The 25,796-nt window shown below is 47.2% G+C and overlaps 1 protein-coding gene across 1 annotated transcript; it reads right to left on the bottom strand.

Moving 5' to 3' along the window:
• Positions 1-2,401: 2,401 nt before the first annotated feature.
• On the bottom strand, positions 2,402-4,930 carry NKX3-2 (NK3 homeobox 2). The gene is made up of 2 exons (XM_046655941.1): positions 4,465-4,930; positions 2,402-2,934 (listed from the first exon to the last, which is right to left on the bottom strand). The coding sequence occupies exons 1-2, from the start codon at positions 4,928-4,930 to the stop codon at positions 2,402-2,404; spliced, it is 999 nt and encodes a 332-aa protein (XP_046511897.1).
• Between the last annotated feature and the right edge of the window lie 20,866 nt (positions 4,931-25,796).

Raw genomic sequence — 25,796 nt, 5'->3', positions numbered from 1 at the left:
AAAATCGACCCCTCCCCGCCAAAAGAACCCCTCAGTGTTGGCGATCTCTGGAGAGAGGAAGAGAAGAGATTCTCACATTATTAAAAATGTTCTAACTTTCTGCAAGAAAAAAATCATTCATGATTAATAATGAAATAAAATGGAATGTTTAAACTTGTCAAAAAGGAACAAAACGATTTCAGACACCATTTGGAGGGTAGTTGGACATGGGGGAGGCGTGCCTGTCCTGGGGGCCTCTGCCTTTCCCTTCACGTTTCGCTGTTTTAGATGCGGGAACTGTTTTGTAAAGCTTATCTGTCTGTCCCCTCCGGGCCGAGGGGCTGCAGACGCCTGGCCCAGGCCTTTGAGGGTAGCAAGGCCTGGGGCTCCGGAGGCTGGTCAAGGTCGCGGGCTGGAGAGGAGGGCGAGTTGGCCTATCCGCTCCCGGTGAAATTGAAAGTAGCGGGGACCGGGGTTTCTGCGTTTCCCGGCTCGGCAGCGGCCTGGAGGCCTCAGCGCGGGCGATGTGGCATTAACTCTTCCTTGCTCGCCCTGGACCGGCATGAGGGGAGGGTAGTGGTGGGCATTTTGCTCCGATGAATCCGTCGCCTCCGGGGGAGTCTTGAAAGGCCAGCGGGGCGTGTTCGTCTGTAAAATGGGGTGATAAATAACCCTCCCTCTGCCCTCCTCTGTTCCCAGAGTGGGCTTCTGTGCGGATCCAATGACTCCATGTCATCGAGGGAGTGGAAGCGCTTTGGAACAAGGGGGTCAAAGCGCAGGTGACCCTCCCAGTGAGACACTTCATTATCGCCTCCTTCGCCCCTAATCGCTTCAGAATTTCAGGGAGAGTTTTTGCTAGCCTATTCTCAAAACGAAATAAAGACACGATCACTTAGAGAAACGCTCAGAAAATCGAAAGCAGAGAGGATTGGAGCAGGTGGAGGGGTCAGCAGGTCAGGATGGAGGACAGAAATTGGCTGCGGGTTCAGCTACGGGCGCTTCCTAGACTCTGAAACCAACGCCTGCGAGAAGAAAGGGGATCGGAGAAATTTGCTCGCGATTCAGTGGGAATCGTCTGTGACTCCTGCAAAGTCCCTGAAATCGCGATTCCCTCAGCCGCCCAGGTTTAAACCCTGCTTGCGCGGTGGGCAACAGGGCCACTTGCAGGAGGGGTGAGGCGGCCTCGGTCCAGGACTGAAATATCTGAGCCCCACATATTTCCCACGTTAATGATTTCCCCAAAGCCAGACGGACAGAGGCTCAGAGAAAACACTGCTTCCAGCAGGGCATGTTAAACTAAGAGTTTATAAATTAAAGGAAAAAAATACAGCGAATAGAGCTTCCAAACTTCACAAATCTTTTTTTTACAGTTAATACTCTAGTTGAGTGCACAGTGCCCTTAAGGAGGCGAAAAGCGGCGAGGTTGACACACCTGTCCTAGGGGGAGGGACAGGGATGGGAGAATCCCCGGTCAGGACGCAGGAGGCGCGGAGAGCCGACGGTAGAGACAGAGGGCCCGGCAGTACTGCGGAGGACGCCATGGAAAGGCTGGACAGGGGTATTCACATTGAATACAAAAATAACCGTCATTTGTATACAAACAACTGAAAAGTGCTACAAGTTTTAACGTCCTTTAAAAAATAAAAAGAAATAAAGGAAAGTTTCTGCGAAGGGCTGCCCGGGTTTGCTCTCTCCTGGTTGGGGGCTCCCTGGCCCACCGTTGGTCCTGGCCCTGGACCTCCGAGAGGGAAGATTCCTGTCCCCTGCCCTGCCCTGTGCTCGGAGGCTCCCTTCCTTACATTCAGCACCCAGTCGGGCGCCCCTACCCGAGCTCTCAAGCCGGGGAGGGGTGGGACAGAGGGCCGAAAACCAAACCCCTCACGGTTCAAATCAACCCATGGCCTGGTTCCTTGGGGTTGCCAGGGTTCTGCACCCCTTTGTTACAAACGCAATTCCCAAAACTAATAGATATGTAGATACACATAGATTGGTAGCATGGATACCATGAACTCGTGTGGCCTAGCGCACGAAGCTCCCGGCAGGCCTGAAATTCTGGGGATTCAGGCTATGTGGTTTCCAGGAGTTCTCTCCGCTCCGGGGGAACGCCATCCCCAGGCAGACACAATCCAAATCCAACATTGTGGTAATAAATAATGTCCAAGGGCTTCCAGGCAGGTGAGCGGGGAGCAGGGCCCCTAGGCCATAAGGGTGCCTCTGTTCAAACTAGAAAAAGGCGCCCCCTCTGGGCAGACTCAGTCCCGCTGCCAGGGCGCACGTCCCGGATAACAGAGCCAGGGCTGGATTTCAGCCTCCACTTGCCCCCTCGGCGGGGCGCCCCTGCACAGAGCACAACCTGCATAGCCGTCAGCGGCCGTCTGGAGCTGGAGCGCGGGGATCATTCGCTGCCTCGCCCCGGGCCGGCTCACTGGGTGCCAGCGGCGGCTGCGCACGTGGAGAGTGCCCAGCCAGGGAGGCAGTAGTAAGGATAATAAAAGGAGGGCTGCAGTGGCAGCAGCGAGGGTGGCCGCAGCACCTCTCCAGGCAGATACTGTCTCTGGTCGTCGCGCACCAGCACTTTCACCGCCACCTTCTTGGCGGCGGGTGCGGAGGCCAGCAGGTCGGCAGCCATCTGCCGACGCTTGGTCTTGTAGCGACGGTTCTGGAACCAGATCTTCACCTGCGTCTCTGTGAGCTTCAGCGACGCGGCCAGATCTGCGCGCTCGGGCCCAGACAGGTAGCGCTGGTGGTTGAAGCGGCGCTCCAGCTCGAAGACTTGCGCGTGGGAGAAGGCGGCCCGCGAGCGCTTCTTGCGCGGCTTGGGCGCCGCGGGCTCCTCCTCCTCCTCCGCGCCGCCCGCCGGCCCGCCGCCGCCGCCGCCGGCTCCAGGGCACAGTGCGGACACGCGTGCGCTTCCGGGGCCAACACCGTCGTCCTCGGCTCTAGGGCTGCGGTCGCCTGTGGAGCCCAGTGGGAACAGAAATAAGAGACTGTCAGCGCCGCAGAGGAATGAGGTCCTGCCTCAACTGCGGGGGTGGGGGAAAGAGTGGCAGGCGGAAATACGCTTTGATCCCACAAGAGCGGTTGGGAGGGCCTAGAGGCTGCGGGTTCTGGAGACAAGTCTCAGAACCCTGTCCCACTCGCTTCCGGCATCCAGGCCTGTCCCAGGCAACGGACTCAGCCGCTGTATCAAATGCTGTGCGGCAGAGATCTAGCTCCCTGCCCTCTCTGGGCCCAAGGTTCGCCTCAGTAACATGGGACACTGGGACTGAGCATCCTCGAAAGCCTTCCCGGCTCTCAGAGCTGAACCCTGGGGGGGTCTAGATTGCTTTTCGTTTTCCCTCCTTGGGTTCACCCCCTCCCCGCATTCATGCTCTCTCTCTCTCACACACACACGCACACTCGCACACACGCATTGTCTCAGCACACACGCATCGGCCTCACGTAAAGCGAAGGTGGGGGGACAGATCCTGAAAAAGAAGTATGCGGAGTCTTCCGCCCCCAGCCATCTGGAATTGCTGCGAAGGCTGTGGCAATAGGCGGTGCCAAGGCCTTGGGTGGGCTTCTCTCTCTCTCTTCGCAAGGAAATGAGAGGAGGGCTGGGGATTGGGGGTAAAGAGGGGAGCGGTGCCCCTGCTTGAAGTCCTGGGACACTAAACTGACGCCAGCTTCGGGGGCCTCTCCCCGTTCTCCTGCAACACCCTAGCAGAGAGGTCCCGCGTTTGGCTTGTGGCAGATACTGTTTCCTTGGGACCAGCGTGAGGCCTACAGAAGCGTCCACCCAACTGGGGCAGGCACAGGCGTCTTCTGATCAAATGACGAGCTGGCCTGTGGCTGAGGACGTCCCTCTCTCGGCTGCATCTGGGCTGACCTAAATCAAGCCCTTCTGCCTTCAGCTGGCCGCTGGGTTTGCCTCCAGTTCTTAAGTGCTCACCCCAGGGCAGCCTTCCCGGCCCTGGGATCTGGGAAAGCTAAACAAGCCCTCCTCCCAAAGCCCGGGCTGGGCAGATCCTCGGCCTCCGGCCCACTAGGAGGTATAGTTCACTCCCTATCCTTGAGCTCAGGGGCCGGACCCTGGGACCTTCAGCCGGGAGCGCCTCTCCTCTCTGGGCCAGGGCCCGGGCACTGGCTACCCGAGGTCTCTTGGCTGATTTGGGGGATTTGGAGACAGACACAACCGAAGGCACTGACTAGGGACTCAAAGCCAGGCTGCAGTGGTTCTCTCCAGTCCGGTCTAGAGTACACTGCCCCAGGACGTCTCAGGCCTCGCTCCAGGACGCAGGGCGCTGAGGACTTGCTTGGTCCTCTCTCGGGCTCAGTTCCCGGAGGATTAGAGCAGCCTGCGCTGGAGCGCAGAGCTTCGCGTCTCGGCCAGCCCCCGGGCCCCAGGGCGCAGGGTGCTCACAGCAGACCTACCCCACTCGGCGAGGTTGCCCTTTTTGCCCAGCCCCTCAGCCCGGCCCCCTTCCCAGCGAAGCCTCAGCAGACCTGAGACGCTGGCCGACATCTCGCTGTCGCTTCGGCCCGCGGCTTCTTCCTCCAGATCCTTGGCGGCGGGCAGCTCGCAGACCGGCTGGCCAAGGCCCAGGTTCCCCCCCGCACGGCCTGTCCCGCTGGCCCCCGGCGCATCCGCGCAGCGCCGCCCGCCCTCGTTCTCCTCGCTCAGCGCAGAGTCCGAGTCCCAGCCTCCAGGGCTCTCCGCGGTCCGCCCCGCAGCCGTTCTAGTCCCGGCAGGCGACGCCAATAGAGAGTCTTCGGTGCCCCCCAGCACACCCGCCTCTGTTTCCCCAAACAGCCGCCAGCAGCAGACAGCGGGCGGCGCAGCCACTGCCACCGCTGTGCCCCCGAGTACCGGGCGCCCCTCCGGCGCAGGTAGCCCGCCGCGCTCCTCTTTCTTGTTGAGGATCGCCTGGATGGAGAAGGGCGTCAAGGTGTTGGCGCCGCGCACAGCCATCTGAGCCGCGGGCCGAAGCGGCCGGCCGGGCGGGCGGCTGGGGCGCGGGGCAGCTCCGAGCTGGACGGAGCGCGCGAGCCGCCGCAGCGCGAGTGAGTCCCGCGCGCGAGGCCCCTGCAGCCCTCTCCTGCACGGCCCAGCAGCCCCCGCCCCCCTCTGGCCCAGGATCAGCGCCGACCCTCACCCCCACTTCCGAGGCCCACCCCGCCCGGAGACCCCCTCCCCCCAATCCAGCGCCAGACGCTCTCCTTTCGCAGCTCAGCTGGATTATCTCATCGCCTCGCGCCCCTAGGGGCGGGCGGGGGTCTGCCCCTTGGAGGACGTGGGGGGAGGATCAGCGGCGGCCCCTCCGCGGCTGCAGTCCCCTCCTGAGTGCCTCCGGGGCGCACGGCCGTAGTCACTTTTTCTTTGCGCCTCTGTCTCTTCCTCGCCTGCAGGATTTCGCTCCTGGCTTTTCTTCTCCCTTCCCTGCTGGGTCGGCTCTTCCGGAGCCCACCCCTGGTCGCAGCGGCGGCGGCGACAGCAGCCGCTGGATTCCGAGAGGCGCGGGGCACCTTTTTACCCCCTGCCCTGGTTTTATCTGTTTCTTCTCTCTTTCGTTCCTCGGCGTTCCACGGTACCCCCCTCCCGCTCGGGTGTCATTCCTCACCGCTGAGTGACAGCCTCAAGCCACGCCCCCTCCCTGGGCCGTCCAGGGCGCTCCCAGCCTTCCATTGGCTGGCTCCAGCTAGGCGACGTTGACTCCAACAGACAAAACTGGGCACTTTGAGCAGAGAAAGTCAGGGTCTGACTTAACTCCTTCACTCCCAAGCCTGGTCCTCGAAGCATCCTCCGGCAACAGTGAGATTCACTTACCCAGACACGCTGCCCGAGAAACCACGTTTCTTCCCTCTGCAGACATATCCACCTATTCCACCGCTTTTATGAAACACGCTATTTCGTTGCGTCAGAATCTGAGGGGAAAATCCAAGATGAAGCTGTTCCATAAATCGCGCGCGTGGTCTTTTTCTCTAGGAAGGTTCATTGATAGGAAGAATAAAATGCGCTTTTCCCCCCTTACAATTTCGCGGCTTCCTCACTGCTAATTCTTTTCGCTAAAATAATCAGTTACTTAAAATTATTCGAGGAATATTTTTGTTTTCTCATCGTATTTTATTTGATTCGATTTCTATAGAGGAATTAAAAAGAAAAAGACGGTACAGTTAGAACCAAAGTCACACGAGAAATTGGAAGGCATCTTTGGGAGAGTTTCTGGAAATTGCATGGTCTTTTCCCTGGGTGGTCAATACTGAATTTAATTGGAGTTTGTTAAATTTTACACCAGGAAGAAAGAAAAAGACTTTCTATTTGTTCTTTAAATATTCTGTTACTTGTGAGTGGAATAAGATTAGAAAAAGATATGTGTTTGTTTAAAAGCTATCTGGGAATTACCATAGCAATGATCTCAAACTGACGACATTAAATGCTCTTAGAAAAATAAGAAATGCATTGTTTTATGTAATAGAAGGAGCCAAACTAAGAAACAGAAATATTATGGGTATATCAAAACATTTGTTACTCATTTACGTTATTTATTTTTAAATAAAAAATTTACTCAGGTAATATACTTTACTATCTTCCATAAATTTTACCAGGGGTTTAACCTAACACCAAAAACACAGCTTTAACCATTAAGTAAGTTTAAAGAACTGTGATTTTAACTTAGTAAATTGCTGGGGTTAGTGTTTTTGATGTCACTAAAATAAATAACATTTCCCATTGTTTCTTTCTTTTTGGTGGTTCTTGTTCTGCACCGCAAACTGAAATACACCCACTGTTTACCGTTTTCAGTCTCAGTGTGTGTGTGTGGGGGGGCCTTTGCAGCATCTGTACTTTCCAGTATTTCAGCCACATGATGGTTTTTTGCATCCCCAGTACACTACAGTGCAGATCTGGTAGTGTATTGGGGGGAAAAACTTACGATTGAAGAGGTCATTGCCCTTGAAAGCTATTTAAGGTTACATCAGTTGTGAGGGAAAGCTGTTTAAATTTGGTGTCAGTATCCAGCAATCGTAAGGAAGGAGACGCTCTTCAGGCCAGGAGGGCAACAGAACAGAACGCTTACGAGGTTTCAAAAGAAAGCGGGTTCTTTCCTTCCTCCCTATGATCTTTACTTATTCTTCGAATTACCCCCTCCCCACCACCCTAGACAATTTGTCGTTATTCTCTGGGGGTAAGTGCAGGAGGAGATTGGCACAGATCGCCCAGAAAGTGAGAGATGGGCAGGTGTGAACCGTGTGTTGCAGACAGCTATCCATTTGTGGGGTTAGGACTTGGTGTGACAAATAATAGAGTGAGTTCCGGACACATGGACAGGGAGAGATGTTTGCAAGTTGAGTGACCGAGTATTAAAGTAAGTTTGGGGGCTATACAAAGACTTACTTGAAAATAATAACCACCATTTAGTTGCCCCTTCAAACGGTAGGATATGTCCTTTGCCACAGGCTTGGGCCGAGGATTTTAAAGGATGGACAGATGCGGTTCGGTGATTTTGAGTTGTCCGGGATTTTTTTTTTTTTTTTTTTTTTTTTTTGCGTGCCTGGAGTGTAAGAAAGTGGCTGCATTACGAGTCTTCGGGAGGCGCACAGCGAGAAAGGTTCGTGTCATCTCGGGCAACTGCTGCAGTTACTCGATCCTTAGGTCTGGTGAACAGCTGCAGGCAGGGCCAGGAGCTGGGTGTTGGCGGAGGATAAACACACCGGTCAAGAGCTACAACTAGAAGCTGCTCCTAATAGGGATTGGGTGGGGATGAAAAGGCTCTAGGAGACTGTGAGCGGAGGTGGACGGATGCAGAGATTTCCCTGGGTACGTGCAGAGTCAAGGCCGGTGAGTGGGTGTGTGTGGCCAGGGCTCAGCATGTCCTCGCGTAGCGCAAGGCCGGAGATCGGCTGGCACAGGGGCGCGGACGCTCCGGGGCCCACCTTCCAGCCCATTGACGGTAATTGCTCCAGGTGTGGCCAAGAGCTCCTGGAACCCCGCGACTGCCCGACACCGCCTGACGTTCAGTTGGCGCCGCGCTCTGGCCTGGGCCAGCCCCGGGAATCGGCGGAGCCGGGGAGCCCCGGCGCGGGCTCGATCCACGCTTGTGCCTTCCTCCCGGACCCCTCGCCCTGCTCTTTCCTAGTCTTCTTCTCCTCCTCTGTTTCTTTCTTCCCAAGTCTTCTTTCTTGTCCGCAGTTTGGTTCCCGCGCGCCCCCTACGCGCCGCGCCCTCCCAGCCCCGGAACAGCCCGGGTCCGAGGCGCTGCTGGGCGGTGAGGCTTCCACGGGCCGCGGGCAGAGCGTGGGGTGAGGGTGGGAGAGCCAAGGGGGTCCCGGAGAGCGGGGAACCCAGGCTCTCAGGCGCGAGCCTTAAGCTGCTGCGCCCGCTCCCGCGCTCCCGGGGACCCAAATCAGCCGAGATTTTCTGGTGGGGCCACCGCGCGCCGCGTCCCCGCCGCTCTCCACCTGCGCCCTCGGCAGTCCTCCGTCTTCCTGGGAGGAGAACGCCTTCTGTGCCCGGAGCGGCCCGAGGGTGCGTGCCAGAGGCTGCTCTGCAACTGGAGGCCACGCGGGACTCATTTCTCAGACAACTATGACTTTGACCGAAGTCACCTGCCTTCTCTGGGCCACTGTTTCCAGTCCTTTAAAACGAGGGTTTGCATTCGGTGCCCTCAGAGCCCGCAGCTTGAACTGCGCGAGCTGGCGGGCGGGGTGGGGGCGCCAGTGCAGGCTCGCTGGAGCCAGGTCCAGGCAGAGGCCGCGCCCGGGACTGACCGCCTGTCCCCATCCACAGGCTCCCCAGGGGCCTCCAATCTTCCGCAGCGTGGCGTCAAGCAACACGCCACTTGCCTGACAGCAGACACCGGCTCCTGGGTTCCTATGTCATCCGTTTCCCACTAGGATTTTTCACTCACATGCTCCAGGTATATCAGACTGCAGAGAGAAGCATTATTTTGGGCCAACGTAGTTTTATATTTAAACAAATGTTGCTCACCAACAATATGCCAGCAACCTATTGTTTTATTGAATCCACATAACCCTGAGGGTGAGGTGAGCAGAAAACATTATTATCCCCATTTTACAGATGAGGAAACTGAGACTCACGGAGTTTAAATGACTTGACCTCGTAAGCGGCTAAATCGGGGTTCCAATATGACTTTATCTAATGCCAATCCAGTTGGGTTTTCTTCTCTAACCAGTTTTTGTCATTAACCTTCATGTTTATTCTCTTTAAATGTTTTCCATTGTCTTCCCTACTCGTTTCTATGCTATGCGTTCTTCAAAAAAAGGCGCTTGGAACTTAAGGAAATCAAAGAAAGAATTCAGGCAGGCAAATCTAACGTTTTTTTTTTCTGTTCCGTGCCTTTGAAAATAAAGGACGCTAAGGCCTGAGGACCTGAATCTAAAGCTTGTTGTGCAGAAAGAAAGAAACATGCCATTATTATATTATAATCAATAAACTAAACCGTGTGTAGAGAGACAGGTGATGAATATTCACTGTGTTCGGAAATATGGGGAGCTGGGTTTGCTCGAGCCTCTAAGCTGCAGCGATGAGACCTCACGGAAGACACTTTCCCTTTGGAGCATAGTCTTCTCACCTGTGAAAACTGAGGGTTGGAGATGGCCTCCGGGGTTTGAGAACTGTACGGACGCCGGATCTCGCATAGGTACAGTGGAGGACGAGCGCCACCTCGCGGGCGCCTCTGCGGGCTGTGCGGCGCATCGACCTGGAGAAGCGCCGCGAGTCGCCGAGCCGAAAAGGTGGGTTTCACGAAACAGAATGTGTTTCCCCCAGCTTTATGTTTCCAGAGCTTCACGTTGTTAGTGATCTAATAGTGGAGGTGTACCATTTTAAAAACTCACCCAGACACAGTCTGGACCCCAACTGAAGACTCACCTCACTCAAGGGCAGGGGAAAAGATGGGAGCCAGCTGGGACAGTTGGGACCAGTTTTAGGATGCAGGTGGTTGCAGTGGGGGGATCCCAGAAACCTCCTGACCTAACACCTCCTTGACTACTCTGTGCTGGCTCCGCACTACTCTTGTGAGTACTCGACCTAGGCTTTCGCTGGAGGGTGATTTGGGGGCCACGGGAAGCTTTTTAAGTTTCTTTAGAAACTCATTTCTTTGTGAGACTAATCGGGGTATTTCGCCCTAAACGTCAGGAAGTTCAGGCATTACAAACAAACATATCTCGTCCGTCAAGTTTTATTTTCTTGTTCGGGTTGTCTGTTAGATAGTAGGTGCAACAGATCGTGCAGGTTTTGGGAGGAGAGGAGTCAAGAGGAAGAGCAGCTTTGAGTGGATAAAAAGGAAGATGTTCTGTGCTCTTGCTCGTGCTGAGTTTGAGATGCTTGTAAAATACAAATAAAGTTTTCTGAATTTGTTATATTTCTGTTTCTAAGTAACTATCCTGGGGGATATGGTGTTATGCCAGGTTTTCCTTGCAAAATTTTGAAACTAATTTCCCTTTCTCTAGTTTCTTCCTTTCATTCATTTAATATTCCACAAATATTTCCTGAGTGTCTGCTATGGCTCAGGTACTGTTCTACGCTCTGGGATTCAGGGTCACATAAGGTGCTACTCCCAGTGGAGGAATACCGTCAAGAAACAAATGTCAAAAATAAGAGATGGAAAAAACATCAGATGGTGTAAGTGCTGTGGAGAAAATTAGGACAGAGTGATGTGACCGAGGGTGATTTGGAGCCGCTGTAGATCGAGTCAGATTCAGAGCAGAAAGAGATAAAGAGGAATAGACTTTCAGACAGAGGGGAAAGCTAGTGCAGAACGCATATGGTGGGAACAATCGGTGGGCTCACGGAGCCGACAGGATGCTTCGTGGCCAGAGCATGGCAGGGAGGAGCAGGGTGGTAAGAGTTGAGGTCCAAGAATGAGATTGTGCAGAGCTTTCTGTGCCCCAGTAAGAGCAGGAATGTTATTGTATGCATGATGGGAAGCCATAGGAAGATTTTAAGCAAAGGGGTAACTGAACATGATTTACATCTTAAAAAGATTACTCTGGCTGTTCTGTGACAAAGAGATTCTGGGGGTGTCAAAAGGAGAATCAGGGAGGCCAGCTAGAAGCTAGTGAGTCCAGGCAGAGATGATGGTGGCTTGGGTTAGGTGGTACTAGAGATGGAGGGAACAGCCAGATTTGGCATCTATTTTGGTAGTATTCTTTTTAAAAAAATTATTTATACTTTTAAAAATTGCAGTAAAATATACATAAAATTTGCCATTTAACCATTTTTTTAAAGGTATACTTTTTTTTTTTTTGGTGAGGAAGATTGGTCCTGAGCTAACATCTGTTGCCAATATTCCTCCCCAAAGCCCCAGTACGTAGCTGTATATCTTTCTGTAAGTCCTTCTGGTTCTTCTATGTGGCACAGTGCCATAGCATGGCTTGATGAGTGGTGTGTAGGTCTGTGCCCAGGATCCAAACCGGTGAACCCTGGGCCGCCGAAGTGGAGCATGCAAACTTCACCACTACACCACCGGGCTGGCCCCTAACCATTTTTAAGTGTCTAATTCAGTGGCGTGAGTACATTCACATTGTTGTGCAACCATCACCACCATCCATCTCCAGAACTTTTTCATCTTGCAAAAGTGAAACTTACTAATCTGTACCCATAAAACAACAGCTCCCCATTTCCTGGAACCTCTATTCTGCTTTCTGTCTCTATGCACTTGGCTACTCTAAATACCTTGTATAACGTGGAACCCTTCAATATTTGTCCTTTTGCGACTGACTTTTTTCACTTAGCATAATGTCCTCAGGTTTCACCCATGCTGTTGCATGTGTCAGAATTTCCTTCTTTTCTAAGGCTGAATAATATTCCATTGTATGTGTATACCACATTTTGTTTATCCATTCATTCATCAGTGGACACTTGTGTTGCTTGTCCATCTTCACTACTGTGAATAATGCTGCTGTGAACATGGGTGTACAAACATCTCTTGGGGACCCTGCTTTCAAGTCTTTTGGGTATATTCCCAGAAATGAATTCGGTGGACATATGGTAATTCTATATTTAACTTTTTGAGGAATCTCAGTACTGTTTTCCGTAATGGCTGCACTATTTTGCAGTCTCATCTACAGTTGCACAAGGATTCCAATTTCTCCATATGCTCACCAACACTTATTTTCTTTCTTTCTTTCCTTCTCTCTCTCTCTTTCTTTCCTCTCTCCCTCCTGCTTTCTTTCCTTCCTCATTTCCCCCTTCCTTCCTTCTTTTCTTCCTTTCTTTCCTTCTGCCATCCTAAGGGATGTGACAGGATATCTTATTGTGGTTCTGATTTTCATTTCCCTAAGGAGCATCTTTTCATGTGCTTATTAGCCATTTGTATATCTTCTTTGGAGACATGTCTATTCACTTCCTTTGCCCATTTTTAAATCAATTGTTTGTTTTATTTGTTGCTGTTGTTACGTTTTAGTTTTCTATATACTTTGGATATTAATCTCTTATCAGATACATAATTTGCAAATACTTCTACCATTCTGTGGATTTTTTGGCAGTATTCTTGAAGAACTCAATGGATTGGATGGAGAAGTGAGAGAAAGGGAGTAATCCAAGGTACCTCCTGGATCTGGGCTTGGGTGACTAGTAGTGCCATTCACCTAGCAGGGGAAGACTTGGGAGAGAGGGTGGAGGAAGGTGTTCAGTTTGGATGCATTATGTCTGAGATGCTTAGTAGACACCCATATGGAGGCATGAAGTAAGCAAGGGAGTATAACATTTCAAGCAGATATCAGAGCTAGAAATAGAAATTTGGGAATTAGCAGATAATAAGTGGTATTGATAGAACTGGATGAGGTCACCTAGGAAATGATTGTGGACCAAGAAGAGAGAACTCCAGATGAAGCAGCCTGGTTCCTCCAACACTCACAGGTTCAGCAGTGGATGGAGAACCACCAAAAGAGACTGAGAAGGAGTTCAGTAGAAAGAACCAGGAGACTTTGGTACTTGAGGAGGCAAGAGAATAAAACATTGCTACAATGAGGGAGTGATTGTGTAGCATGTGAGGTCAAGTAATATGACACAGGGATGTGACCTTTGGGTTTGGGAATGTGGAAGTCATTGGTCACCTTGATAGGAACTGTCTTACAGGATGATGGAAATAAGTTACACGAGAGACCAGTTTGGAGTGAGTTGGGGAGAGCATGGTAGGGGAAGAAGTGGATATGGTGGATACAGATAACTTTGTAAAGAAGGTTAGCCTTGAAGGGGAGCAATGAGGTAGAAGATGGAGGGGATCCTGCATCCAAAGATTGATGTTTATTTTTAAATCTTTTATTGAAATATATTTGATATATTATACTGTATAACTTTAATTGTACAACATATTGATTTGATACATTTACATATTATGTTAATTTGATACATTTATATATTGTAACATGATTGCCCTTGTAATGATAATTAGCGCCTCAATCATGTCACATTTTTGTTGCTTCTTAGTTTAGTGGTTGCAATAATTAAGATCTAGTCTCTCAGCAAGTTTGATGATTATAACACAACATTGTTGTCTATTCATTATACTGTGCCTTAGATCTCTAGGACTTATTTATTATTCATAAATTTGTACCCTTAACCAACATCTGTACTATCTCCCCAACCTCAATCTCCTGGTAGCCACCATTTCACTCACAGAGAGTTATTTTTAGATAGAAGATACTAGAATATGTTTATGTAGTGGTGTAAATAATCTAACAGAGAGGGGCAGTTGATAAAGCAGGAGAGAAGAGAAAACCGCAGAAGCAGAGTCCTTGAGAAAGTGAGAGGGGCTGATCTCTGGTACTGATATAGATGAGAGAATGATATAGATCTGAGAATGATGTAGATGCTTATAGGCTCGTTATCCAGGTGACTGACAATGGAGTGATAATAATCATGGCTGGCATCTACTGAGATATACTGTGAGCCAGATACTGTGCAAGCGCTTTATGCTTATTACTTTATTTAATTCTCTCAACTAGTATGAGGCATGCTGAGCATGGAGAGTGGGGCAAGGAGGATTGGGGGGTAGTAAGAAGGTGAGAAATATTTGGACAAAAAAGTCAGGGCAGGAAGATAGAACAGCTGAACAGTAGTGAAGGCATATTTGAGATTCACATCATGAACTTAGAGTGTGACCGGTTAACAGAAGTGTGTGCTCTTCTCTGGCAACATTCCCCTGCTCAGAGTAAAAAAAAAAAAAAGGCAAACAAAAAACCCAGCATAGAGTGGGGTAGACTGTTGGGCAACCCAAGGTTGGGGCCTTGCTGGGCTGTTCACGGAGCAACCAGGGAGCAGAGGATGTTTGCAAGTGAGAGTTTATACTCATGGAGATGTGGAATCTAAACTGGATCAGGGTGAAAATAATGATAGGAGGAGAGTTTGATAGATTTGGGATCAGTGGAGTAGGAGTCCTGGAGGAGTAAACGCTTGCTGGAGTCTGAGTACAAGTATTAGGGACATGAGTTGGAAAGAGGAGTGGGTGTAGATTTGGGTACTTAGGATTTCAGAGGTGCTCAGTTATCAGTGTCACCATGATCAAGTGTGACAGTGATGGGTGGGGGCACTGATTACTGGAGGTGCTCTGCTACTTATTTCCCCCACTTCAGCCAGTGACCGCCTGATGTCCCAAGAAAACCCTTCAAAACCTTTGCTCCTGTTTCTCCCACCGACATGCCGTCTGCCCCACTCCTCACTGTGGAGGCGCCACTGACCCACCAGGTCTGGCAAAGAACACAGAAACAGGAAAATGTACTATTTCTTAAAAAGATGCTGTTCTCCACCTGCCAGGTTCAGTTCACATATTACTTTAGTTCCAAGTCCTTCCGGGAGCCTCCCACCCTACCTGCTGTGACGTTTTCCTCCTGGAAACGAGGAAACCCAGTGTGTTAGAATGATTCGCCAGCGCACCCAATCTGAGCACTTAGTCTTTAATTAAACCAACGCCTCTCTGGGCAAAATGCTATCCAGTGATGATAAGCAAGGATACATAACTCGAAAGCCTGGTATTTGCAGAGTAGCATTTCCTACATTATAGTCTTTCACATACCCCTTTGCACATTTTTGCCAGCTGTATCCACCATAATCACTATTTACTTAACACCTTTATTTAAATGATGACTTTTTAAACTTGAGAAAAACTTATTTTCAAAAAAACCCCTTGTATAAATAACATACAAATAATATAAATAAATTTATATATGAATAAATGGAGCACTAGTAATTTTTTACCAAATAAAATCTTTAAAAAATCTATATATATATACACATATATAATGCTGATAAAACAATGTTAGTAGACTAGCTGGTTATAATAGGATGCTGAAGGCTCTGAGCCTGAGGTTGGTGCTCTGTTATAAGGACAGATTGACAAGAGCTGGAGAGATGTCAGAGCATGCTAGCACCAGCCTGAGACTTTCTGACCTAATTAGAAAGACTAAAAGGGAATTGACCCAAAGGAAATGGGTACCTAAGTTCACCAAAAGACGTATGCCAGAATGTTCATAGCCTCATTTTCCAGTTTCCAAAAACCTGGAAACTACTTAAATGCTCACTAAGAGTCAGATGGATAAATCAAGCGTGATACATTCACCGAACAGGATACTATATAGCAATGAGGATGGCCAGTCTACAGCTACATGCAGCCATATGGCTGAATCTCATCAACACAACGTTTTAAATGACTCACTGTTGTGTCCCCAGTTCCTAGAACGGGCCTGGCACACGGTAGACTCTTAGCAAATATTTACTGCATGAATGGTCTCGTTTTATCCTCACCCAACCTTGTGAGGTCAGCGGGACGGGTATCAGAATTTCTATTTACAGGTGAGGAACCTGAGATGTAGAGAGGCCCAGTGATTTCTTCGAGGTCACGCGGAACACGGCTGCTACATTAGGATGCCTGCTCAAACGGCCGCTCGGCGAAACGGGTTAGCTCACTGTCCCCCCAGGGTTATGTAGCTGTTCCCTTAGCCTTTTAGCACAAATAACATATTTCAGTTTCTTTTGTTGTTGTTAAATCATCTTCTGAGGCCTAACTTGGAGATGTTTATTTCCATTATGGGATGTTTTGGACTGGGATTTGAAGGAGAAAAGGCCTGAAGGCTGTCCTTTCAGAGAAAGGGGCTTAGGACGGGGGGAGAAAGCTGACTGGAGAGATTTATGGCAAGGAATTATAGCAAACTCTGTCATTCTGTCTGAGTAAGTGTGGCGAGAAACAGGAAGGGGAAAACAGGATACAGTGGTAGCACACAGACTTAATGGAATGTCAGATGAACAGATGGGACCGAGCTGTCCTGGGAACTGTCACAGGAAGAAGCTTGAGGAGGCTTTGGAGAAATCCCTACACAATGCAGGTGAACTGGGGCCTAGGACATGTGCTTCCTCTAGATTCCAAAGGAGTAAGTGATATATCAAAAGGAAAAGCAAGGTGTCCCAGCCGTCGCTCTAGAATAATCCATGCTCAGGTCAGAAGGAAGTAGGGGTGCAGGGGCTGAGGGTGGACAAACTTACCGAGACATGGATTTAATTTAAAGGTCAGATTCACTTTTTAATTTTAAGAATCCGAAATGACCAACGACATCCTTTTAAATTCCTGGGGAAAGAATCTCTTTTTGAAGGACCAGAGGACCCTAAAATGACAGGCGTGAAATTAACCACAATGTTTGAAGGTAAACAGGGACAGACAAGCCAAAAATAGGACAAGGCAAGTTCTTGTTGAATACTTCTTTTCTGTGGAGAAAATGTTAGCTTGACCATTTCAAGTAAGACTTGCTGAAAACTGACAAATTGGTTTCTGCAAATGAAAAAGGCTCTGAGTTTTGATGATAAATTCATTTTGAGAAGATGACATTTTTAAAAAAGCTGGAACAGATTCTACTAGTGGACACAGGACACATTTATCAAAAGCTAATGGAGATGCTGATCCTTCAGGAGATAGAAAGCGAGCGAATGAGGACACAAACCATTTCAGCAGAGGATTTGAAAACTGTACTTGGAGTTTCCCCTTTAGAAAGCATGGCATAGGAGGTATTTGTCCAGGCCCTGCTGCAGCACACCCCCGGATGCTAGATCAATGACACACTCAAACTGAATACTTAAAGCGCATTGCTGAGCTCACGAGAGAATAAGGGAAATCCACAAGCCGGAAGTTGTTCTTGTGCGGAAATTTCAGTATATGCAGAAGCGTGGGGTGTATGTGAGTGATCAGAAGGGTGCCTTGTGCCGATTACTAAGTTATTGTCTCTTAACTCCAAACCCGCTCTTCTATATTCTGCTTTGTGGTGCCAGGACGGGGACTCTGCAAACCTGATTCCTCCTTGGCCAGCTGGCTCTCCAAGTTCTGTCATTTAGGGGCACTGGAAAGAGACTAGGAGGCTGAAGCTGGAGAAGGGACTTGCTGCATTCCTTTTGGTCATTCTTTTGTTAGCATCCCCGAGTGATGGCTCTTCACCTCGGCAGTGGCAGCTGATCACAGTCGCAGTTGGTCCCCCACTCTCCTAGGACAAGCCACCTTGTCCTGTCTCAGAGGTCCCAGCGCTCACGGGCAGCACTCCCTCTGCGTCTGACTCCAGCTCTGCAGGGCTTCTCCTTCAATCTCCTGCCAACCTCAGCCTTTTCTTTTTGTTCTCCAATCGAGCAGTGGTGATGGTTGCTTTCTGAAGTTTGCTTTTTAGTCCTCTAATAGCTGTTGAAGCCAGTTTCCAATATTAAATTATTTATTCAAATAACTGATGTGGTTTCTTACAGCTGACTGGACCATGACTGAATCAGGGTTTAAAAGGATTTCCTATAATGTAGTAGGAAGAGCACGGTTAGCATCAGGCCGTCAATCCAATACTGAGAGGTGCCCCTGGGAAAGAAGAAGTGACCTGTAATTAAAAATTCTTGTAAACTTGCCGATGACTGGCCTCCAGGCAAACAGGTACTGATGTTTGCTAGTGGGAGAGTTAGTACTTATGGAATGCTTTTGGCAGGATGTACCTGGTCTCTCCAGGATTGCTATGGCAACAACACAGCAAACAAAAAACCCCATGGAATCTTTTCATTTATAGGGTATGGCTCCCTGGAAGATGTCACGCACAAGCCATGTAACCGTCTGAGTAGAGATATTCCACGACTGAAATGGTTCCTTCCATGGAAGTAACGGAGCTGCAGGTATTTCCTAGAGACCTCGTGTGTTAATCTAGACACGTGTGTGTCCTGATGAGCAAGGGCTGGGGAAGCAGTTGAGCTGTCCCAGACTTCTCTGCTGCACTTGTTCCTAGCAACTACTTATTTTCTTGAAATTATTAGTAAAACATGATGCGGGGTAGGATATCTGATTCACGTGAGTCTGAATGAACAATTCGTCTTTTATGTTATTGTAGAGGCCATTTCTCAGGATGCTCCTGGTGCTTCATCCAAACGTGGGAGTAAACCAGCAAGGGGAAGATGTGGGACACAAGATTTAGGGGATCCAAAAGACGAGAGAAATGAAGGGCACCCTCAGGGCAGTGGTGAGAAGAGACCCCAGGATGGATGGCAGTCAGTCCAGCCTGGATCAGTATGATTCAAGAAAAGGAGAGGTCGAGGGCCATTTTCAGCAAGAGGCCCTCTTGCCTTGGCCCATCTTTTAAAATTTAGTGGTGCCCGGGAGGGTTTAGCCTAGATTCCTTTGTGTCCCTGGCTTGCCCGGACCATGCACTAATATATCTCTTGCTTTCCCCACCACACCCTAAACACGAGAGGCAAAACATCACAACTTTTAGGATTGTATCTATTTGATCTTGATTGTTAAGACAACAAGAGCTAATTGCAAAATGATATTTATATTCAATTACATTAAAATTAAAAACTGTTCACCAAAAAAGTCTGTAAAGAAAGTGAAAAGATAAACCAAACATTGTGTGTGTGTAGGAAGGGGTGAGTATTTGCACCTATCCCACACAAACACAAAGGTTTGTATATAAAAATATGTAAAATATATAGATATATAAAGAACTCCTACACATAAATAAGAAAAACACAAAGAACCAAATGGGAAAATGGACAAAAGACATGAACAGCCATTTCACAGAAGAAGAAATAGGATGGAAAATAAACACACGAAAAGATATCAACCTTGTTGTAACTGATGCAGATAAAGACCACAATGAGATATTTTACCCCCACTAGAGAGGCAAAAATCAAGAAGTCTTATGCTACTAAATCTCAAGGGAGAGAAATACACTGTTGGCAGGTGTACAACATGGTAAAAGAATTTGGGAAACAATTTCACATTATCTTGCAAAACTGAAAATATGCTTACCCTAGGAATTAGCAGTTGTATCCTGGAGCAGAAAGCTGGGTGTGTCTTGGTGCAGGGAGTGGGGATATATTAATCCCCTAGCCTTCAAAGTGGCTGGGTGGACTTGTCCTCTGGTTCACAGACTAATGGTCTCCTGAGGTGGCAAATAGCCTTGTCCTTCCACTTCCTCAATGTGCCTACAAGTATTATTTTCTATATGTACAATGATATTAATAAGTTTGAGAAGGTCTATCCACAAAGTATCCATAAAAAATTCATAGAAGCGTTGTTTAACCTGGGAACAACACAATGACCAGTAAACAGGCAAATAAATGGCTTAGTATATTGTGATATAGTCTTTTAATGGAATACTATACAACAATGAAAATGAACTAACTAGAGCTACATACATTACCATAGATGAATTTCAAAATACAGTGTGGAAGGAAAAAGCAAGTCTCAAATGATCCTTAAAATATGATTCTATTTATATAAAGTGAAAAAACATTCAAAACTTGGGGTCAGCCCCATGGCATAGTGGTTCAGTTCAGCATGCTCCCATTTGGTGGCCTGGGTTCACAGGCTTGGATCCTGGGCACAGACCTACACCACTCATCAGCCATGCTGTGGCAGTGACTCACATACAAATAAATAGAGGAAGATTGGCACAGATGTTAGCTCAGGGCCAATCTTCCTCAAGGAAGAAGAGGAAGATTGGCAATGGATGTTAGCTAAGGGCCAATCTTCCTCACCAAAAAAAAAAAAACACAAAAAATAATATATCTACATATTTTATTAATTCAAAGTCCCCCCCCCCCCCCATTTCAACATCTCTGAAATTCAGAGGTATCTTAAAATTGTTACTGAGTAAGGGGAAGTTTTACTATCGTTGTCATTGTCATGTGTGAACTTGTTCATAACTATTCATATTATTGTCACAACCTAATTATGTGCATCTTTGGTTCTATGTGCTTTGATTTTAAACACTATGTAAAATGTCTTTTAAATATTGCATTATGATCTGGCATCAAGAAAGAGTTACTGTGTACTCAGATAGTTACAGAAACCTGGCAACAAGAAATACATTTTATATCGGTGAGAAGATATTTAGTGTTGGAGAAATACCTGTGATTTTATATTTTCTTGCAAAGCAACAACCCAATGTTTGTTTGTTTTTAAGATTGGCCCTGAGCTACCATCTGTTGCCAATCTTCCTCTTTCTTTTCTCCCCAGTACACAGTTGCATATGCTAGTTGTAAGTCCTTCCAGTTCTTCTATGTGGGGTGCTGCCACAGCATGGCTTGATGAGTGGTGTGTAGGTCTGTGCCCAGGATCCAAACTGGTGAACCTCGGGCCACTGAAGTAGAGCATGTGAACTTAATCACTTGGCCACGCTGGGCCCCCCAATGCTTTCTGAGACCTAAGAAAGGCAAATATCCACAAGGAGGTAATGCTGTTGCATTCTGTTCCTGAGACATGTGCAAAGGATTATCTAATACGTGCCGGGTCCCACAGCTAAAGGTGGGCAGAATCATCAAATCCCTTGGAACTGAGGAAAGACATTTCAAAGCAACAGCAAGCTGAGATGATGGATTCATGCATCTGCTAAGACTATTGCTAATTTGTGTCATAATTTTATTTTTTTCTTAGTATATAAAGTAATGATGTATTTTATAGTTGATAGTATCTTAGATTTGGTGAAATGTAATACATGAGTTTTGCATATATTTAAGTAGAAAAACTTTTGGGGGAATTATGCATCAAAGTGGTAATATATTTGACTTGTAGGATTACACGTGATGTTTCTTCCTCTTTGCTTACCTTCTATTTTTCTAAAATCAAGATATTACTTGTAGAACAAAAATATTCTTACTTAGAAAAGTTGAGATTTTAATTAAAAAAATGAAGCATACAACTAAGAGAATATGGAGAGAGCCTGTTGTCCATTTCCATCCACAGCGCACATGGATCCTGCCACTGCGGGCACTATCAAGGCCACCCTTGTGAACTGTGGCATTGAAGTGGAGAAAACCCTCCAACAGCCTCACGGGATCTTGGTTCCAGTCCTAGTAGTGCGAAATACGTGTGTTTTTAAGTCAGTTATGTCACCACTCTGAGCTTCAATTTTCCCAACAATCAAATGGGGAGTCTGAGTCTTCTCAGAGCTGTTAGGAAACTGAGTGAGTGATACGTTTTCGAAGTTTCCTGCACCATCAATTTCCATGGATGTTAGATTAAGTTTGTGTGTGTGTGCGCGTATGTGTGTGTGTGTTGTGGCGGGAGGAAGCAGGGATTCTGAGGTTTAATAACCGTGGAAAATTCTAGGTTAATCAAAGTCAACCAGATTTCTCCCAGGATTTCTTGGAAATTTAAGTGTGCTAATGTGCTCAGAGAATTTCCAAGAAGGGCTGCGGTGTGAGGAAGCATCTGTTGGAGCTAGTGAGTGTTTCTTGTGGTGTCGAGCTGTAATAAGAAGTAGTTATTATTATCTGCAGGGTCTCCTCCAGGAAGTTTCTGAAAGGTTGGCGTGGTGGTGAGCATGGCATCCGTCCTGGCCTGCAGCGCTACTGCTCCCTGATCCTAAGCTTCCAAAATGCCCTCTTGTCTAGGTTCTAACCTTGCTTGAAACTCCATTTTATACTTTTTAAACATCAAGTCTTTCTCTTGTCTGCCAGCAGTTAGTCCTTTGTCCGGCTTCTCTCAGGAAGGTAATTCTCCCCCTCTGTTGTGTCCTGAGACCGGACACCAATCTCAGTGCAACACAGCTGTTTGCTTCATGTGTCGTCACCCCTTGAGACCTGGGTTCTTACTTGCATCCCTGGTGTTGGGCATGAAGTTGTATTTTCCCATCACAGCCGTTTCAGTGGAACGTGCTGGCTGGAAAACTGTTTTCTTCCCCCGAGAACAGTGTCTCTGTCAGTGTATTATGAAAAACATCTTGTTCTTCATTTAATCACACAAAGATAGCCAAGCAGCAATTTTAGGAAATGTAAGGTGCTCTTGCACATAGGACGAACATAAGTAAAAAACAAATGAAAGTCAAAATGAAACAAAAAATAAGAAAGCAACTTTTTTTCAGCATTTCTTCGATTTTCGAATTATCTCCCCCCGATCTCAGATTGTTAGGTTTTATCAGTTGTAGAGACGTTTGGAGAAAATCTCCACTATATTATGGTCCTGAGGTCAGTGAGCCTGCCGTTGAGGTGGAGTGATCAATGCCTCCCTCCATGGGGTTCAGCAGAAAGAACCCTGCCCTGGGGGTTAGAAGACAATTCAGTCTTAACCTTGCCACCAACTCACCGTGAGATCTTGTCGGGAGGAGGAGTGCCATCTGATGGCCATTCCTTAATTGGGGTGGTTATGGCAAGTCACAGTTGGTAGGTTCCAGGCTTTAAGAAGTCTAGGTGGTAGGGGTCAAGTGGCAGAACCCTGAGGAAAAAAATTTGCAGTAGGGAGGGAAGGACTGTTGTCATGGATTACCAGCTTCAACTGAAGAGGAATTCGCCACATCACTTTCTTTCAGGGGCCACTCGACCCCTTCAGCAAGTCTTGCTGGATTGTCCCAGCCTTGACTCGACTCCACAATGGGGAAAGCAGATGCGCCATGTTCAGGGCGTTCATGGAGGAGCAGTGAGGTGGTGGCAGTGGTAACTAAGCCAAGACCAGGGCAATGGTATATTTGGAGATGGTCTGCAATTGTTTCTTGGTGGGTTCAGAGAAGCTACTGGCATTTCAGGCTAGACCTTTCTGTGGAGTTGAGGGCTGCCCTGTGCATTGTAGGATGTTTAACATTCCCAAACTCCTTCCTTCTACTACATACTAGTACTACCAAACATCGTGAGGACCAAGGACTGCTCCCATGTATTTCCAGTGCCCCATAGAGTGGTTTCTCCTCCCTACCTGGGTTTCAGAACCACTGGAAGCCAAGGGGTCTAGCTGACTTCCCCCAGAAAATTCATTATGCAGTTTCAATATTCATTTCCAACTTTATTAAGAGGCAGCATTTCCTCACATCCCAACTACTTAGTCTCTATAAGATTATGCCCAGAGCAGGCATTACTAACCTGAATAACACCAATTTGACATTGACAGTACATTTTCAGGTGTGCACTTCTGTGAGCCAGTCTAAAACTGACAATGCGGATTGTTAGTCAAAGAATTTGGAGCCTTGGAACCTAGTCTGGCTTCTACCCTTGACTCATTTAAGACAGATCATTTTAGATTTTTAAGCTTTGGTTAAACTCATATATAAATGAAAGTGAGGAACTCTCATATTTCTCATCTCCAAGGTCCCTTCTAGCTCTAATGTTCAACTCTACTGAGAGCCCAGCATTGACTCAAATTTGAATATGAAAATGGAACATATCAGGCATATCTCATATTATTGCACTTCGCTTTATTGTGCTTCCTGCATATTGTGTTTTTTACAAATTGAGAGTTTGTGGCAACCCTGTGTCGAGCAAGTCTATAGGTGCCATTGTTCCAACAGTATTTGCTCACTTCATGTCTGTGTATCACATTTTGGTAATTCTCTCAATATTTCAAACTTTCTCATTATTGTTGTATTTGTTTGGGTGATCAGTGGTCTTTGATGTTCCTATTGTAATTGTTTTGGGGTGCCATGAACCATGCCCATATAAGACGGTGAACTTAATTAATAAATGTTGTGCTCAGACTGCTCCATCAACTGGCCATTCCTGTCTCTCTCCCAATACTCGGGCCTCTATATGCCGAGACACAATATTGAAATTAGGCCAATTAATAACCCTACAATGGCCTCTAAGCATTCAAGTGAAAGGAAGTCACACGTCTCTCTTTTAAATCAAAAGCTAGAAATGATTAAGCTTAGTAAGGCATTTCAAAAGCGAAGATAGGTTAAAGCTAGGCATCTTGTGCCTAACAGCCTAACTGAATGCAAAGGAGAAATTCTTGAAAGAAATTAAAAGTGCTACTCCAGTGAACACTCAAATGTAAGAAAGCAAAACAATCTTATTGCTGATACAGAGAAAGTTTTAGTAGTCTGGATAGACCAGCCACAACATTCCCTTAAGCCAAAGCCTAAGCCAGAGCAAGGCCCTAACTCTTCTCAATTCTCTGAAGGCTGAGAGAGGTGAGGAAGCTGCAAAAGAAAAGTCTGAAGCTAGCAGAGGTTGGTTCATGAGGTTTAAGGAAAGAAGTCATCTCCATAACATGAAAGTGTAAGGGGAAGCAGCAAGTGCTGATGCAGAAGCTGCAGCAAGTTACCCAGATCTAGCTAAGATAGTTAATGAAGGTGGCTGCAATAAACAAGTTTTCAGTGTAGGTGGGACAGTCTTATATTGGAAGATGACATCTAGGACTTTTACAGCTAGAGGTCACTGCCTGGCTTCAAAGCTTCAAAGGATAGGCTGATTCTCATTAGAGGCAAATGCAGCTGGGGACTGCAAAAATGCTCATTTACCATTCCAAAAATCCTAGGGTCCTTAAGAATTATGCTAAATCTACTCTGCCTACGCTTTATAAATGGAACAACAAAGCCTGGATGACAGCACATCTGTTTACAACATGCTTACTAAATATTTTAAGCCCACTGTTGAGACCTATTACTCAGAAAAAAAGATTCCTTTCAAAATATTACTGCTCACTGACAATGCTCTGGGTCACCCAATAGCTCTGATGGAGATGTACAAGATGAATGTTCTCATGCCTGCTAACACAACATCCATTCTGCAGCCCACACATCAAGGAGTAATTTTGACTTTCAAGTCTTATTAAGAAATACATTTTGTAAGTCTATAGCTGCCAGAGATAGTGATTCCTCTAATGGATCTGGGCAAAGTGAATAGAAAATCTACTAGAAAGAATTCACCACTTTAGGTGCCATTAAAAACATTCATGATTCATGGGAAGAGGTCAAAATATCAACATTAACAGGAGTTTGGAAGAAGCTGATTCCAACCCTCACAGATGACTTTCAGGAGTTCAAGACTTCAGTGGAGGAAGTAACTGCAGATGTGGTGGAAATAGCAAGAGAACTAGAATTAGAAAGGGAGCCAGAAGATTTGATTGAATTTATCTCATGATAAAACTTTTAACGGATGACGAGCTGCTTCCTAATGATGAGCAAAGAAGGTGGTTTCTTGAGATAGAATCTACTCCTGGTGAAGATTGTTGAAATGACAACACAGGATTTAGAATATTACACCAACTTAGTTGATAAAACAGTGGCAGGGTTTCAGAGGATTGATTCCGATTTTGAAAGAAGTTCTACTGTGGGCAAAATGCTGTCAAAGAGCATCGCATGCTACGGAGAAATTGTTCATGAAAGGAAGAGTCAATCAATGTAGCAAACTTCACTGTCGTCTTATTTTAAGAAATTGACACAGCCACCCCAACCTTTAGCAACCACCACCCTGATCAGTCAGCAGCCATCAACATTGAGGCAAGATGACGGTTAGCAATTTTTAGCAATATTTTTAAATTAAGGTATCTACATTTGTTTTTAGACATAATGCTATTGTACACTTAATACACTATAGTGTAAACATAACTTTCATATGCACTGGAAAATCAAAAAATTCATGTGACTTGCTTTATTGTGACATT

This window comes from Equus quagga, chromosome 3, assembly GCF_021613505.1.
Source record: "Equus quagga isolate Etosha38 chromosome 3, UCLA_HA_Equagga_1.0, whole genome shotgun sequence".
In the NCBI taxonomy this organism is placed as follows: Eukaryota; Metazoa; Chordata; class Mammalia; order Perissodactyla; family Equidae; genus Equus; species Equus quagga.
This window is presented reverse-complemented; position numbering and strand designations above follow the sequence as displayed.

Bases quoted from the DNA above. Each gene is read 5' to 3' on its own strand.
- NKX3-2 (XM_046655941.1), bottom strand. From the start codon at position 4,930: ATGGCTGTGCGCGGCGCCAACACCTTGACGCCCTTCTCCATCCAGGCG. The intron at 2,935-4,464 runs GTCTGCTGAGGC...TGGGCTCCACAG, and splicing joins GATGTCGGCCAGCGTCTCAG to GCGACCGCAGCCCTAGAGCC.